Below are 14,009 nucleotides of genomic sequence, written 5' to 3'. Positions count from 1 at the left end.
ATGTTTAAACATTACCATAGTGATCAGAGAGCGTTAGGGCAGTGGTTGAGAGTAGAGGAGTAAACTACCCCCCCCCCACCGGGCCTCAGTAAAAATCCTTGAGTGGTCCCCGGTGAGTGGTCCCCGGCGTTGAGTGGTCCCCGGCGATAAAAATGTTGGGGGACCACTGCTCTAGGTGACAAAGGGGAGAAAAGTTACATAACAGGGAGCATTATGCTTCCTGGGTTTTGTTTTTTTTTTCCTTCTGTAGGCCAGCAGTGTAGCCCAAAAGGGTAACTTGCACAGATTAGAACCACAGAAACACAGAGTTGGAAGGAGCCATAGGAGCCATCTCGTCCAACCCCCTGCTCAATGCAGGATCAACCTAAAGCCTCCATAAGTATCTGTCCAGTTGCTGCTTCAAGACTGACAGTGAGGGGGAGCTCACCAGCTCCTTGGGCAGCCAAATCCACTGCTGAACTACTCTGTGAAAACTTTCCTGATATCTAGCTTGTTCTGTTCTAAACATAGTTTCAATCCATTCTCCTCTGCTGCCAGAAGGAACTTCTCCATGCCTTCCTCCAAGGGACAACCTTTCATATAAAAGAGAGCCATTAGACGATACTAAACTGGGAGGGGTGATAAACACAACCGAAGACAGAATCAGAATACAGGATGATCTTGATAAGGCTCGAGAAGTGGGCTAAACTGAATAAAATGAAGTTCAATAGGGACAAGAGTAAAGTTCTGCATTTAGGTAGGAAAAACCAAACACACCAATATAGGATGGGGGAGACTTGTCTTGGCCTAACCACTACACCAAGCTGGCTCTCGGACTAGTATTGCAACCCCCCATCCTTGGCCTTTTGTCCGGGATTAGTAGAGAAACGAGAATCCGGGCAGAGGTAGGTAGATCTTTCATGGTGACAGTCTCATCCTCTCACACCCAGGTACACCAGATCCATAATCTTCTCCAAGAAGTTCTGTTCAGCAGCAGACTTATTGTTTACGGACCTGGCATTATACAACACGAATGCTAAAGAAAAGCTATTTCTCCCAGCTCTACTTCCTTCATGCCTCAGGATGGGACAAAGGCTAGCAGGGGTGTGAACAATACCTTATCTTCCGTCCCTTTGTTTCACCCACCTTCTCCAGCTACCATGCTTCCCTTGTCCCCCAATTACAGGAATTTCCTGACCCCTGGCTGGCCTTCCACTCCCTCTATTCCCTCCCCAGCAATCACAATGAACAATTTACTATCAATTTCTCTCCCTCCATGGTATATAATAATAACAGTTAACAATATTAACAATCTCTTAATTCACTTTAAAAGATAAAAGGCTGCCACTCTCCTTTCAGCAGCAATTCTCAGGGTCAGCTCAGCTTGTGATAGACAGCCCCGTAAAATCTCTATTCCAGATTGAGGTAGTTTGAGGGAGGCAATTAAGCATTCTTATAGGCTTCCAGAGGCTATATAGTGAACAGGCAGCAAGATCACTGGGTGCAGCACTGGGAGATGGGGGGGGTCTAATTCACTGCTGAAGATCAGGGTCAATGTGATAATGGGGACAAGACAGCCAAAGAGGCTCACTAGAGGCAATGGGGCTAGGTGGTGAACAGCTGGCATGATAAACAGCCTCAACCAGTGGTGGGCCTTAAAGAAGCCAAGGTCCAGTTCATGGTCAACACTGATAAGAGTTCTTGGGACTAGAGGTGAAGTCCAGGGTGCTTGCGAAGACCATAAAAGCCAGAAAACAGAGAGGGTGCATGAAAGACCAACACAGCCCCCTGGAAACTGCCGAAACCGACAAGGCAGCTGCAGAAATGACCAAAGATAGTAGGAGCTGGGTGGAAAGTGGCAAGTGTTGGCATGGTGGATAGGTGCCAGCAGGTGGAGGTCATGGGAGGAGCCAGATTTAGTCCATGGTCAAGGGCAGGAGACCAGAGTTCAAGCCAGTAACATCAAAAATGCAAGGTCATCAAGGACATAGACAAGGAGTCAGACCTGACAAAGCAGCCAATGGCCCAGACTCAAGGATCGTGAACCAGGGACTGGACCAGTGAAGGCAGAAGTCAAAGGAAGGAGGGGCACAGGACCAAAGAGGCTACAGAGGTGGAGCCACAGAGAAAGGGCCCCCAGGAGAAGAGCTGCCAGCAACCGCCAAGTCAGCAGATCCGACATGGCTTCTCTCCTCTCCTTGTCCCGCCAGTAGCAGCAAACTGGAAGCCAGCAAGCCATAGAAGGGAAGCCACAAGTCTATTGAGGATGCAGAAGCAAAGCCACAGTCCCACACATACAACCCCACCGTAAGGAACCACCAATTAAGCAAAAACTGGCAGTGACAGCAGTAAGTCCAACTTTGCTCCTCCTCTCCTTCCTTCTCTCCACTTAAGCATCACCCTTCAATGGCCCTCAAGTGTATCGACAGAAATACACTTCAAACATGGGACAATAAATCTAATAAAAATAGGTAGAAGGTAGCAAGGAGACAAAGGTCAGGAGGCTCTCCTGATGAACAGTTGTCCTCCCCACCCATCCCTTATTTTTCCTCTCATAGGTTTTATTCCTTCTTTTAAAATGATCCTTAAAAAAAAATCTATGTGCACGGAGGATCACAGCAAGCTCCCAATTAAAGAGCACCTTTGTCTCCTGTCCCTTTCCCAGTGATTGATTAATACAAAATCCACAGAGCCAAGAGTCGGCTTTGCACGATGGGTCTCCCTAAAAATGATCCCTAGAAAGGGAAACAAATCAAAAGAAGTCAATAAAAAGGCCCCAGATTCACTGGGATAGGACATGGGCCTCAGTGATCAACAACTGTGTTCACAGAATTATTTTGGATTTTTCCAATTTTAAAACGTTTTATTGTGCTTGTTTTATTTGATCATCTGTCCCTCTGAGCTGAGGAACGGCAGCATTACAGATGCTTCAGACATGTATGGAGACAAGGAGAGGAGAATAATCTAAGCTGTTTTGGATCTATATTGGGGAGAAAGATGAGATATAAATGAAGTGAATACACACACACACACACATAGATGACTGGTTAAGGAGTGAAATCCAAAATTTCGCATATGCCTACAGCACCCAAGGTGTGAAAAATCTGAGCATAAAAAACGACCTTACAAAAGAGATCTTATAACAAGCTCTTTAGATGGGTGCAGAGCGGACTTGACCAGGGGTGAAACGTAAGAGCCATGCCCCCCCCCATACAATCCATCCTCAATCTAGGAGCAGAAGATATAGCCATGAATCCTAAGAGCCATAAGGCCCAGGATCAATCTCTATCCATACTGTTTGAGCTGAATACATGCCCTCTTCCATGATGGGTGCTGCAGCTGACATGGTGACCCTACAGGGTAGGCTTTTTCAAGCACGGTTTCGGGAAACCCTGAGGCTTCTTGACAGCCCTGGAAGGGCTTCCCAAATGGATGGGACTTAACTGTATATATTTCTTAAAGTTGCTTAACATTTATCGGGTGATATGACCATATATGGTCATGTTGACCTCCCCCTCCCTCTAAAATGGCCAATGATGATCCTGGAGGGGTGGGAAGTGGGGGCAGGTGAGCATGTACACAGCTGTGCTTCCCAACCATGTTCTGCATGATTGTGCCACTTCTGGGGTTTCTCATAGCCTGAAGAATGTTTCTGGGTTTCTCAACAGTAAAAAAAGTTGAGAAAGGCTGCCATAGGGTTTTCAGTGCAAGAGATGGCATTTGCTATTGTCTTCCACTGCAGAGTCTTCCTTGGTCTCTGATGCAAGTACTAACCAGGTGTAAAGGAGCTTTGCTCCCAAAATCTCATGTGACTGGGCTATCCTAGGCCAGCCAGGTCAACGCCTTGCACGGTGGAAAGTCTTTCAGGGCCTGAAAAGGGATATGATTACAAGCAAACTCACCAAGACCTTTTGTGTACAGAAGCGGCCAGGCTGGGTCACTGCCGATGCTTTGTGGCATAGCAGCATGCTCCACTGTTTCTTGTGTCTCCACCGTGGACTCATTTCCAGCAATGGAGCAGTTCCACCGCCAAAATGCGTCCCCTCGGGAAACGCAGCCACAGAGAAATGGTTCCACTGCACATGAGAATGCAATCCCTCCTTCCTTCAAATTAGAAAAGAAAAATCCCATTCGACCTCGTGGCGCTGTGACGCGGCATGGAGCTGTGTGGGGCATTTTCAATCCCCTCCCAGTCACTGAAGCACAGGGATTAAACCATAATTAGTTTGGGTCAGAATAAACCTTTGTGCATGGGCCCGGCCACTGATGGCAGCCGTTTCAAAAAACGGCCCACTAGAGCCCCTAAAGCGGGCCAGGTCCAGGAGGCGGCCAGGCAGTTACTGACGCCGTGCATAAGTGGCAAAGAGCCCTGCTGTCATGCAGGCGCCGGCCCAGCTCTTCCTGCACGTGCAAAACTGATCTAAGCATGGCAAGTGAAGCAATCCTGTGTGCTCAAGCATCTTTAGAACTGGGCCTGGCTAAGAGTACTTCCACCCTGTTCAACATCTGTCCAGAGTTCCTCAACCCTCCCTTCAGCTGAGTCAGCCTTAATGGGATGGGCTGGGGGCTGCCTCCCAGGCACACAACACTGTCTGAAGATTTGTCACCACTGCGTGGATTTGGGCCTATTTCTCCAAAAGTATACTTCTGAAGGAGATGTTACACTTGCACAGATTTATTTTCTGAGGCAGCTGAAAGCAGTATTGCTGCCCAGTGGCCTCTTCCTTACAGAGCTCCTGGGGAATGTCTTGACCGGTCAGGTCACTAAACCACTATTACATTAGAAATGTCAAACAGGCGCCCTCCTCCTCTGAGAAATCATGACAGGAGGGAGAAATAAGGGGAAAGGGAGGCATCCAGTAATTCTCAGCATCATCTTCTCCTACAAGGGATCCTTTTTCTGGATTCAGTACCACGGAGTTGTTTTTATCCCCAATAGGGAAACATATATCCTACCCTTGGAGCCAAAGGCTGACAGTGGGGTGAGGTGATCACATAATATGGCCAAACAAGAATATTTTGGCCTCTCTCCCCATTGCCATATGGACATAGGAAGCTGCCCTATACCAAGCCAAACCACTGGTCCATAAAGAGATGTGGAATGCCTCACAGGCATACGGCACTTTCAGGTTAGGAAAGGTACAAGTAGGTCAACATTGTCTAAAATGTTGGAAACCGCCCTGAGCCAGCCTTGCTGGGAGGGGTGCTGGATAAATCTCAAATTCAATTCAATTACTCAGACTGGCTGTTGCTCACCGTTTCAGGCAGAGGTCTTTCCCATCACCTCTTACTGGTTTCTTTTAACTGGAGATGCCGGGGACTGGACCAACAAGAGAAAAAATAATCTGTCTAATGGCTTAATCAAATAATATTCAAAATATAAGAGTCTCTGGTATCTCCTTATTATAATTTCCACCTGGACTCAAGGTTTCGCTTTCAACATAGAGGATCATAATAGGATTGTGCAAAACCTTCCTTCTCATAACAAAAAAAACTTGAAGAACTGAAAACCTTTCAGTCTGTACATTCTTCAGTTCAGTTAAATATCAAACTAAAACAAAAATAGCTGTATGTTACAATCAAACATGAAAACATTGGTTGGCAAAGAACTTAGAAGGTCGCTCAGTTACTGCTTCTATGCCAGCTTTTCTCAGCTTTTTACCATTGAGGAGCCCCTGAAATATTCTTCAGGCTTTGAGGAACCCCAGAAGTGGGATCTGCAGGTCCCAGCTTGAGGCTGGCATCCCTGGTACTGTTTAGGGATGCCAGCCTCCCGGTGGAACCTGGAGAACCTTCGGAATGAAAGCTCCTCTCCAGACTGTAGAGATCAGTGTGTAGAACTCCCAGTACACACACACAGAGAGACAGAGGACACAGAAGACAAAAACATTCCTTCCTTCCCAAATAGCAAACCTTATTAACCACACAATCACCTCTTCACGTAGGAAATACTTGAGTGTCTCTGTCCTTGGACTGGCTGAGGACCACCTCTTATTGGGTGAATATTTCTGAGGGGGCCAATCAGGTAGGGAGTAAATTGTCTGCATGCAATTTGAGCTGATTGGTCCTCATTGGCAGAGTGCAATTTGAGCTGATTGGCCCTCATTGGTAGAGTGCTCTCTCTCCCTACTAGTAGCACACACCCAGGGAGTTTCAATCATGCCGGGAGTGAGTTGTATGTATGCAATTTGACCTGATTGGCCCTCATGAGCAGAGTGCTCTCTCTACTGGTGGCACACCCCCAGGGAGGCCAATCAGGTGGGGATTGAGCTCTCAACTTGAGCTTTATTACGTCTAGTGATGCTGTTAAGTTGCAACCAACTCACGGTGAACATCATGGGGTCCTTCAAGACAAGAGATGAGCAGAGGTGGTTTGCCATGTTCTTCCTCTGCATAGCAATTCAGGTCATCTAAATACTGGCCATAGCTGACCCTGCTTAGTTTCCAAGCTCCAACAAGCTCAATCTCGCCTGAGTTATTCTGGCTGCTTCATATGCCACCCATAAAGTTAACCATATCACTAGACTTCAAAGTGCCATCCGCCCATTAAACATCCAAGGCAGCTTTCTGCTGGGGAGCCCCTTGTGAAGACCCAGACTTGGCTGTGACTTGCAGGTGAGTATAATGGGTCAGACTGTTCAAAGGAGCCAAGAGGACAGTGCTGAGTGGCCACCCAAATGAATGCTGCTTTCTCTAGAAGAGGATTTGCTTGGTTGGCAAGCAAGGACATGGGGGAGAGGGGGGGAAAGAGAATTGTAGTCTCTCCCCCCCCCACACACTACCAACCTGTAATACACGCTCCCAAGAGACATTCTCTCTTTTTTGTTCATTTTGGCATTAAACATTCTGTTTGCATTATATTAGATATTTCCTGTCACTTAGGGTGACAGTATTCTCGTGTGCATAACCCATTTAACAGATGAGCAGTCAAGTGGCAAAGGAACTACATTATTAATGTTTCAGGTTAAATTAACTGATTAAAACACACACACACATACCCTGGGTAAAAATGTACATATCAGCACTTTAGGCAGACTAAATGAGAAATTAATGGAATATGGCGGGTGGTTTTGTAACCAACAGCAGAAAGGAACTGCCTGAAAAGGTAACGGGATTTGCATATTAGAAATATATTAATGGGGATGGAGACATAGAAATGGACTCAAGAATTCCAAAGGGTGTGCTTCAGGTTGACGTGGCTGCCCAAATGCCCACCTGCATTCTGCATAATCTCTTGACTCGCCAGCAGGGAGAACTTTGCCAATCGCTCAAAGAACATGGCTGGTTCGTACAGAGCAAACACAGACCCATCCTAAGTGGTCTCTGGCCTCCCTCACTCTGCTGGTCTGAATACTTTCCTTAGGAGAGGATGCGGAGGCCAGCTCCAAACCCAAACTTCTGGCACATTGGCCGTTGACTGTCAAAAGGAGAGTAGCAGTTCCACGGGAACACCGTTCTTCACCAAGGATTTCAACCTGGGCTGAATCTGCACTGAGCTTTTATTCCAATCCCAGGTCGATTCAATCCCTGCCGTCTACACTGAATGTGATTTCCATTTAGATTTGGGGCAATTTAAATTTTCCCTCTGCAACATGCATGACTGATCTGGAGTGACCCTACTTTCCGCCCGCGATATCCTGGAGTGGATACAACCCTCGATATTTGAAAAATCACCCTCAGAAAGCGTGCAGCTGTCTGCTTTCAACAAAATAACTTGCTGCTGAGCCTCCCACACCTGTAGAAAAGCCCTGATTGGCCAGGGCATCAGTTCCTGGTTCTCAGGTTGCAAGGCTTCCCTTAAAGGGGAAGCCCTAACTTCTCTCAACAGAAGCTCCAGAAGCCCTAACTTCTCTCAGCAGAGATTTGCCTCTTGGATTTATTCCCCCTCCTCTGCTGTCTCCAATCCTCTCCACCCCCTTCAAGAAAAGAAAGAGGCTCCTGCTGTGCTTGGCTCCCCCCCCTCCTTCTGAGCTTCCTTAATCACGTTCAGAACACTTCTGTTTCAATGGGGAGGAGGGGCATAGAGGAAGATCTGAGTTCAAATCGATCTGAATTCAGCAGGATCCACAACGAAATAAACAAAGTAAGCGCAGAATCAGCCCTGGTGTTGCTGCAGGGGAGGGGCTGCAGTTCAGTGCAGAAGCAGCTGCTTTGCATGCAGAAGGTCCCAGGTTCGATCCCCGGCATCTCCAGTTAAAGGATTTGGCAATGGGTGATATGAAAGACCTCTGATCAATTACTCTGGAGAGCCACTGCTGGTCTGAGTCACCAACACCACCTTGAGGGACCGATGGTCTGATTAAGAATAAGGCAGCTCCATATCTGCAAGCCCCAGGTGCTCAAGCCAGGACAAATGCCACAGCAGAAATACTTGTGTTGTTGTCTCACATTCATGCAGCAAGTCCTGGAAAAGCCGTAGAAAAGACCGGGGCAAACAGCAACTCCTGCGCATGTTCCAGAACTGGAATGAGCAAGAGGGCATCCCAAAGTCCTGCGCTATGGGGAAGGAAGCAGAACAAAAAGAGTGGGTTATGCCAGCTGTGAACAGTTCCTGCATTACAGGAATGTTCTAACTCCCTCAGACACTACAGCGACTTTGAACAACAACAAAAATCAATCTTCTATCACTCGGCTTTTTCTCCCCTTTTTGTTCTGTGGGCACATTGCTGGGCGCTGCCTATTTTTTTCTCCATCCTTTATGCGAATTTGACAGATATTTGGCTGCTCCTTGATCGTCACCCTGTGATTTGCTGCCGATTAAGGCACAACCAACTTTGTTGCAAACCACTGCAGTTTGTCAGGTATGCAAGAAGAGAGCTTCGTATTCCGGGGGTGCCGGCGGAGACAAGGAAGAGGAAGACAAAAGACAAGCCGAAAGGAAGCAGGGGAGGAATCACATCTACCCAAATGAAGCAGGAGGAGGAGGAGAAAGATGCTCCAAGACTGAAGAGGTGGCACAACTTCTACAATCAGAAGAAGCAGCCCTGTGGACCAAATGCCGGCAGGAAGAGAAAATGCTTCTTGAGCCCTGATCTTGGTGTTGAGCCCAGCTTGACTGATCTACTAAGACACTGAGAACTTGCCTTCCTCTCCAGTGAGGATGCAAATCAGCTCGCAGCTTTATTCTCCCTTCCTCCACTTGATCATCACAACAGTCATGCCCTGAGGAAGGCTGGGCTGAGAGAGAGTGACTGGCCCAAGGTCACCTAGCTGGCCATTTTGGACCAATACAGCCCAGACATGGCCATGAGCCCTTGGGGAGCTAGGTATATCCTGGGGACTGAGCAAGAGAGTTTCACAAAAGCCTCTTCGGAGGCCCTAAATGTATAATGTGGGCTAGGTGGACACATAATCTCTGTAGATGCATTTTCACAGGTGATCAAATGTGGACATTTCCCAGCACCCATTCAGTTGCCAGAAGACACACTTATTTTTAGGATAGATTCAAATGACTAGCTGTGTTGGTCTGAAATAGCACAATAAAATCAGAGTCCAGTAGCAGATTTATTCAGGGCTTGAGATTTCGAGTGCAAGCACTCTTCCTCAGACCGTCTCACGCCTTGAATAAATCTTTGTTGGTCTTAAAGGTGCGACTGGACTCTGATTTTATTTTTAGGAGACAGAAGGGCTCTTTCTGGAGACTGGTTTATCTAATCCTTCATACACAGATACACACACACTCATCAATTTGCAGCTGACACATGCTGGAATTCCCGGTCTCCCATCCAAGTCCTAGCCAGAGCTGACCCTGCTTAGCTTCTGAGCTCTGACAAGTTCAGTCTGGCTTGGGCCATCCAGGTCAGGACACGCATAGGTGGCTTGCCATTGCCTGCCTCTGCACAGCAATCTTGGCGGCCTCCCATCCAAGTACTAGCAAGACACCACCCTGCTTAGCTTCTGAGATCGGACGAGGTCATGCTAGACTGAGCATTCCAGGTCAGGGACGGACTGCAAACTCCTATTAAGGCCAAGCCAGTACTGCACAGAAGACTTCTCCCTCCTCACATTGGGAAGTCCGGATGACTTTGCAGCTTACTCTTTGCTTGTGAGTTGTTATTTTGACATTTCTTTGAATGTCCCACTTTGACTATTGCCGGGGGGGGGGGGGGAGTGCCAAAGAGCAACCCTGTAGAGCCCCACACCACCACCACCACCCCCGATCAAGGGAGTAGATCAAAGCGCTAATCTCAGATCAAAGGCCTTCAGCAATGCTACAGTGGAAACAAATTAAGTTAGCTGCAGATTTCTTGAGGATATGTACACTGCTGATTTGCATAAAACAAGATTAAAACGAAACAACACACACACACACCATGCACATGCACGCACACACACACACACACTCCTGAGCGTTTATTTGCATGCTTCGTTAATTTGGGGGAAACAACACCAACCCCACACAAACTCGGGAACAGCCCAAGATCAAGGTCAGGAGCTTAAAAGATGCCAGATCAACTTTGATCAATAGGAAGAGAAAGGCTCCAAAAGAAAGTAGGATTTCTGAGACAGGTCTCCCTGACTCATTCACAAGCTCGTTTTGAAGCCCAGAATGCAATGCCAGTCTGGTGTTCTGAATATTCCCCCAACAGCCTTAAGAGGCAGGTCAATACAGCAGTGAGGCAGCCTCTGAGGCCACACTTAGCAGAGGGACCAGTGGATAGTCTGGTGTAACTCCAAGCACCACCAGCAGGGAGCAGTGTTGGTGCAGAGGGCATTGGCGAGAGGAAGCCATCTTGTGTCTTGCCTCAGAGAACCAAACTGGAAATACCTGGAAATCTGAATGAATAGTGTATCGAGCACGGCAGCCGCTATGTGGTACCCCTTCTTTCTTCCTTCTCCCAGAGCTTAAATCTGCCTCAGGAACGAGGGCATTTTCAATGGCAGGAAAACATCATGGGACAACACAGGAAACCCTTTTTCCCCAGCACCTTAACCCCAATCAATATGGCGGCTGTTTGGAAGGGTCAAGACACACACCGGCTGTGCTAGCCAAAGATGGACAGCTTCACAAACGAGCTGACATATAGCTTCTGTTTCATCAGATTCTTTTTACCGTTTTTCATGACGAGTGGCAGATCAGAATTTGAATAAGTGGAGACTGGCAGCCAAACTGAGCTCTTTAGCTTGAGATGCTCCCACTCTCCCTGTACCCTAGCAGCTGTGGAGGACACAAAGCAGCCAGGTCTTGCTGCAGCCAAAACAAAAAGAGTCCTGAGGCATCTGAAAGCAATATGTCGCCAGAGCTCTTTCTTTCTCATCTCACCTGAGCTAAACACGCTGACATTTTTTGTCAACAGAAGGCTGATCTTGCAACAGCCAAAGATAAGAGCTTCCTCGCCTGACTTCTGTAATGGCAGCCAACATCCCCGGCAATCCAACGGCAGAGAGGTGCCGTTTACAGCTGATTTTCATCCTATGGAGTCCTTTTTAGGCTTTGACATGTGGTGGGAAACACAGGTTGGGTTGGGAGGTGACCAATGATCAGGTGCCTGCATTACTATGTTTTTGTTTTTATTATTCTTACTCTGCCTAGGAGGAGGAAGAAGAGGTGGAAAAGGAAGAGTTGGTTCTTATATGTCACTTTTCTCTAGCCGAAGAGTCTCAAAGTGTCTTATAATCGTCTTCTTTTTCCTCTCCTCACAACAGACCCTCTTGTGAGGGTGAGGCTGAGAGAGCCCTGATATTACTGAAGAAGGTTGGTTCTTATATACTGCTTTTCTCTACTCTAAGGAGTCTCAAAACGGCTTACAGTCACCATCCCTTTCCTCTCCCCACAACAGACACCTTGTGAGGGAGGTGAGGCTGAGAGAGCCCTGATATTACTGAAGAAGAAGAAGAATTGGTTCTTATATGCTACTTTTCTCTACCCGAAGAAGTCTCAAAGCAGCTTCCAATCTCTTTCCCTTTCCTCTCCCCACAACAGACACCCAGTGACAGAGGTGAAGCTGAGAGAGCCCTGATATTACTGCTGAGTCAGAACAGCTTTATCAGTGCTGTGGGGAGCCCAAGGTCACCCAGGTGGCTGCACGTGGATAAACGAGGAATCAAACCCAGCTTGCCAGATTAGAAGTCCGCACTCCTAACCACTACTGACCACTACACCAAGCATGTTAATGCCCACGGAAAGGCTCAAGCAGAACAAAAGCGCGAGTCAAATAAAACCAGTGAGGCAGTCAGATCTGGAGGGGCGAGAGCTATCCAGCAGGGGACGTGTTTTTGTCTTCCTTAGGATTTACTAGGATGGCTGGCTTGTTCCATACCCCGAAGGGCTTGTTTATTCCACTGCAAAGCCTGCAGCTACCTGGAAAGTATTCAGAGAATCTCCTGGTTTCAGTTTCTGGCTATGAATGGGTGGGGCAGAACTCTCATGCATCTGCGGGTTCTTTCAATCAATTCCAAATGAATTGAAAAGCAAAAGATAGACACGGAATTACCACCGTAATTCCCCTCCCTGTCGCCAAATGTTCTCGAAGCTTCTGAAGCTGCAGTGAGTGGTGTGTTGTTGTTTTTTAAAGAGAAACAGCTGCAAGGTTGGTGGTGCCCAAGGAGATCCCATGGGTGGCTTTCTAAAGTTCAAAGTCAGTAAAAGTCTAAAGTCTCAAAAGGGAGTATTTCATTTGCATCATGCATGTTGCAAGCCGCTTTCAATGCACTTCGGACGTAAATTTTCCTGTTCTGCACAGGAAAAGCCAGCTGCAAAAGCACATTCAAAGTGCGTTTGTCCTACATGTGTGAAATGAGCTAGTCCCCCCCCCCCAGCCCAGTCTTAGAACAAGCCTCCCTCTGACAATAATAGAATCATAGAGTTGGAAAGGAACTCCTCGGTCATCTAGTCCAACCCCCTGCTCTATGCAGGACACTCACAGCCCTATAACTCATCCACTGTAACCTGCCACCCCCTTGAGCCTTCACAGAATCATCCTCTTCGTAAAATTGGTATCCAGCCTCTGTTTAAAAATTTCCAAAGATGGAGAACCCACCACTTCCTGAGGAAGCCTGTTCCACCGAGAAACCACTCTGACTGTCAGGAATAATTACAGATCCGTCCAAACCGCAGGGCCTCAGTACAAGTTAATCAATTTTCTAGTATTCTAGTAGTCTGAGGAAGAGTGCTTGCACTCGAAAGCTCACGCCTTGAATAAATCTTTGTTGGTCTTAAAGGTGCCGCTGGACTCAGTTTATTTTCTAGTATTCTACTGCTCTACAATGTTGATTCCTATCATCATCTTGTTGATACTGTTGCTGTTGTTACCACATCAGTATCAACTGAGCGAACAGCATTGTTCCCGTCTCATGTAAACTGCCCTGAGCCTTCAGGGAGGGCGGTATATAAATTAAATAAATAAACGTGCCACAGAATATTCACATCTCTGCGGCTCGGTGGGACAGGCTTTGGTTCACTGACGGGAGCGCCTGGTTGGCGTTCGGAAAGTCCCAGGTTCTGTCCTTGAGATTTCTACTTAGAAGGAGCAAGTCGTCAAGTGATGTGGAAGACTTCCACTTGAGTCCCTGGAGAGGCACTGCCAGTCAGAGTAGACCAGGGGTAGTCAAACTGCGGCCCTCCAGATGTCCATGGACTACAATTCCCAGAAGCCCCTGCCAGCAAATGCTGGCAGGGGCTTCTGGGAATTGTTGTCCATGGACATCTGGAGGGCCGCAGTTTGACTACCCCTGGAGTAGACAGTTCTGACCTTGATGGACGGAATGTCTGATTCAGAGTAAGGCCGCTTCATGTACTAGGCTCACAGGCATCGATCGGTGCCAGATATCCCCATGTTTCCTCAGCGGAGTGCTCATTTGCTGCTCCTTTGCCTGTTTCCCTTTCTCGTTGCCATCGTTTTGAAGAGTGCCAAGGCTCAAGTGGCCCGACGCGCATTTAAAAGCACAGCCAGGTGGAAATCGGAAGGGGGGAGGAGCGGGAAGCACCGTCAAAATGTCGACCCAGCGTGTGGCTGCTGTGAAAAAGGCAAATTCCACGCTGGCCGTAATTAGAACGAGAACGGGCAATAAAAGCTGCTGCTATCGCAACT

The 14,009-nt window shown here is 47.6% G+C and overlaps 1 protein-coding gene across 3 annotated transcripts in view; it reads right to left on the bottom strand.

The window, feature by feature from the left end:
* GRIK3 (glutamate ionotropic receptor kainate type subunit 3) overlaps positions 1–14,009 on the bottom strand; it is a 250,049-nt gene that overhangs the window by 125,626 nt on the left and 110,414 nt on the right. The window contains exon 1 of one of the 3 annotated variants that reach the window (XM_077337280.1): positions 3,882–3,972. The exons of the other annotated variants lie outside the window; for them this stretch is intronic. Coding sequence (XP_077193395.1) covers positions 3,882–3,939 — 58 coding nt within the window. The 5' untranslated portion in view covers positions 3,940–3,972. Of the gene's footprint in view, positions 1–3,881; positions 3,973–14,009 lie in introns of those variants that run through there. 3 annotated transcript variants of the gene reach the window in all.

This window comes from Paroedura picta, chromosome 5 (genome assembly GCF_049243985.1).
Source record: "Paroedura picta isolate Pp20150507F chromosome 5, Ppicta_v3.0, whole genome shotgun sequence".
In the NCBI taxonomy this organism is placed as follows: domain Eukaryota; kingdom Metazoa; phylum Chordata; class Lepidosauria; order Squamata; family Gekkonidae; genus Paroedura; species Paroedura picta.
This window is presented reverse-complemented; position numbering and strand designations above follow the sequence as displayed.